Genomic DNA, 3,711 nt, shown 5'->3' with positions numbered 1-3,711 from the left:
GACAGTTGTATCTCCAACATGACACACCGCAATGAAGGTCATGAAAGAGCTAAACTCATGGAGGTTTAAACTTACAGAAGAGTTGTTTTGGAAGCAGACAGGAACAAGTGACTAAATCTGTTTGGGGATGAGATGTTCAGCAAAGCTTTGCAGAGGAGGTGACATTTAAGCTGAGTCTTAAAGATGAACAGGTGTTTGTCAGTTGGAGAAGGAGAAGAATCAAGCCTGGTCCCAAAGACCACAGAGTGTATGATTACATTTAGATGACTTGTCCAGAGCAGGCAAACACATAGAGACAGAAAAGGGATTAGTGGTTCACTGTCATTTAAACTTGACATAGCCTAATTAAAAAAAAAAAGCACTTAAAATATTTATCCACAAAGATATAATGAATAATCAAATTAAGGTTATTTACTGATCACAGACCATACACATTTGTTCACTGAGGGTATTGAATTAGTTATCATACGAAGTATTTACTATTTTCCAGGTCACAGGAAGATCCCCTGGAGAAGGGCATGTCTTCATGTCCTTCTAGTATTCCTGTCTGGAGAATTCCATGGACAGAGGAGCCTGGTGGGCTAGAGTTCATGGGGTTGCAAAGAGTAGGACATGACTGAGGGACTAACACTTTTCACTGTTTTCCAGGTCACAGTCCAAGAATAACTCTTTGAGTTTGGTAGGGGGAAATGGAGGTACATAGAGGTGAAGATACTTGCTCAAGTTGACAGCAGGCAGAGTAGGGGTTCGAACTCAGGTTGGCTGACTCCCTCATTCTTTTTTCAGATGGCAGCGTTGCATTGCTCAGAATGTGCACATGCACATCACAGGATCTGGAAAACAACTAGAACGTTATTTCTACAGTCTCTTGCCTCAGATTTCTTGCATGGGTAACTCTAGAAGAAGAATCTGATTGATTCATACTAAATTAGAGATACACTTGGTTCAAAGTGTTGTAGACATGGGGTGGGTAGGTCTTGTGATATCTGAAGCTCTTGGAAGAACAAGATTTATCAGAAGGGCGTAAGTAGCAAAGGCTGTAACCTCTGGTAAAGGAATATTTTCATGTTCAGAGATAACCTAGATGTATAGAAAGGTATAAACTTTGGAGGCAGCCAGCCATAGGTCATGTCTTAAGTCTACCATGTTTGACAGCTTACCTCGAACAAGTTGCTTAGCATTTATGCACCCCAACATTCTCAATGGATATTCTCAAGATATTCAAAATGGGGTAATCAAATCAACACTTCCCCCTCTACATTGGTAAGAGGATTAAATCATAGGTGGCACAGAGTAGGAGGGCTTCCCTGGTGGCTCAGTTGGTAAAGAATCTGTCTGCAATGCAGGAGATTTGATCTCCTGCAATGGGTTTGATTCCTGGGTTGGAAAGATCCCTTGGCAAAGGGAATGGCTACCCACTCCAGTATTCTGGCCTGGAGAATTCCATGGACAGAGGACAGAGGAGCTTAGCAAGCTACAGTTTATAGGGTCACAAAGAGTCAGAAATTACTGAGCAACTTTCACTTCACAGAGTAGGAACTCAGCCAATGTCATCTGTCATTTATCAGGAGCAGCCCCTGGGGTAGAGCCAGGAGTGATGGAAGCTGATGATCTCCCTCCATCCAGTAGCTGACCTCTCTATGTCACACCTCACTTCAGGAACAGCCCCCATGCAAGGAGCCAACTTCTCAGCAGTGACTGAATTCGTCCTCATCGGCTTCTCCATCTTCCCCCGCCTTCAGCTGATGTTCTTCCTGCTGTTCCTGCTGATGTACCTGTTCACGCTGCTGGGGAACCTGCTCATCATGGCCACCGTCTGGAGCGAGCACAGACTCCACACCCCCATGTATCTCTTCCTGTGCGCCCTCTCCATCTCCGAGATCCTCTACACCGTCGCCATCATCCCGCGCATGCTGGCTGACCTGCTCTCCACCAACCGCTCCATCTCCTTCACGGCCTGTGCCAGCCAGATGTTCTTCTCCTTCACGTTTGGCTTCACCCACTCCTTCCTGCTCACGGTCATGGGCTACGACCGCTACGTGGCCATCTGCCACCCCCTGCGCTACAACGTGCTCATGAGCCCCCGAGGCTGTGCCTGCCTGGTGGCCTGGTCCTGGGCTGGAGGCTCAGTCATGGGGTTGCTGGTGACAACAGCCGTTTTCCAACTCACATTCTGTGGCTCTAATGTGATCCGCCATTTCTTCTGCCATGTGCCACCTCTTCTGAAGTTGGCCTGTGGAACTGAAGTGCAAGTAGTGGCCATGGGCGTGGGCCTGGTGTGTATCGCCGCCCTGCTGGGCTGTGGTCTCCTCATTGTCCTCTCTTACGCCTTCATCGTGGCCACCATCTTGAGGATCCCTTCAGCCGAGGGCCAGCTCAAAGCCTTCTCCACCTGTGCGTCCCACCTCACCGTGGTGGTTGTGCACTATGGCTTTGCCTCTGTCATCTACCTCAAGCCCAAGGGTCCCCAGTCTCTGGAAGGAGACACGCTGATGGGCATCACCTACACGGTCCTCACTCCCTTCCTGAGCCCCATCATCTTCAGTCTCAGGAACAAGGAGCTGAAGGAAGGTGTGAAGAAGACCTTCCTCAGCAAGCTCTTACTCTATAACTCCTGAAATAGCAGGTTTTGTAACAGGAGTTGTGGCAGGTAGAGGCACTTCAGTCCGTTGTCTTGTCTGAGAAATGGAAATAATCCTGCTGCATTCGTGATGAGTCCTGTGTGTGGAATTCCTCTCCTCCCACCTCAGCTAGTTCTCTATAAATGCTAAAGGTCTGTTTTCTCTCCTCCACCATCTGGCTGACCTCACTCCTCTTGAATTCACTGGAGTCACCACCCTCCAATATTGACCTTTGGAGTCAATTTCCTCCCATTGACTGTGCCTGAGAGCATAATGCAGGAGGGGATGCCCATGGGCTGTGTTGGGGAACCTGTGTACCTAGTGTATCTTCAATGTGTGAGGGAGGGATACTTGCTCTGCCCCAAACAATGACAGAAATAGAAACAGAAATTTGGTGCATGCTCTGAATCAAGCGGGCTTCCCTGGTGGCTCAGATGGTAAAGAATATGCCTGCAATGCATGGCATTCTATGCTTTCAGGACCTCACCTCTTTCATTTATTGTATTTAAGGAAAGGAAATCATTGCTGATGGGGAAATGGTTTTTCATTTCAAGTCTTCACATTTTTGGAGGTACGGTGTCATCTCCTATGCTTTTGTTAGCTGAGCAAATGATATGTCTAAGGATACAAATTATAGAAAGAAGAGAGAGAGTGTCTGAATCTCTCCTTCTAAGATAAGAAATATGAAAGAGATGGGAGAATATGGAAGAGGGAAGATAAAGTGTTGGCTGATTTGAGAAATATGGGAAGAACAGGTAGAAAAACCAGATTGCTGGCAGTTGATGGGGACCTGAGGGGCTTCCCAGTGGTGCAGTGGTAAAGAATCCACCTGTCAAAGCAGGAGGAGCAAGAAACTTGGGTTCAATCCCTGAGCTGGGAAAATATCCTGGAGTAGGAAATGGAAAACCTCTCCAGTACTCTTGCCTGGAGAATTTCATGGACAAAGGAGCCTGGTGGGCTACTGTCCATGGTACCACAAAGAGTCAGATACAACTGAGTGACTGAGTGTGCAAGGGGGCTGATGGATCCAGTGACTGGTGAAGAAATTTGGGAAAAGAGCAGGTACATAAATGGACATTTTATTAGGTTA

At 47.1% G+C, this 3,711-nt stretch overlaps 1 protein-coding gene across 1 annotated transcript; it reads left to right on the top strand.

Moving 5' to 3' along the window:
- Window positions 1-1,607: 1,607 nt before the first annotated feature.
- LOC129558727 (olfactory receptor 10H1-like) lies at window positions 1,608-2,618 on the top strand. Its single transcript, XM_055430103.2, has one exon. The coding sequence runs from the start codon at window positions 1,608-1,610 to the stop codon at window positions 2,616-2,618; it is 1,011 nt and encodes a 336-aa protein (XP_055286078.2).
- Window positions 2,619-3,711: the final 1,093 nt, after the last annotated feature.

The sequence above is a fragment of the Moschus berezovskii genome, chromosome 8 (assembly GCF_049115385.1).
Source record: "Moschus berezovskii isolate FMDL1 chromosome 8, NW_MosBer_1.0, whole genome shotgun sequence".
NCBI classification, from domain to species: Eukaryota; Metazoa; Chordata; class Mammalia; order Artiodactyla; family Moschidae; genus Moschus; species Moschus berezovskii.
The sequence above is the reverse complement of the archived record's forward strand: the minus strand, read 5'-3'. Positions and strand labels throughout refer to the sequence as shown.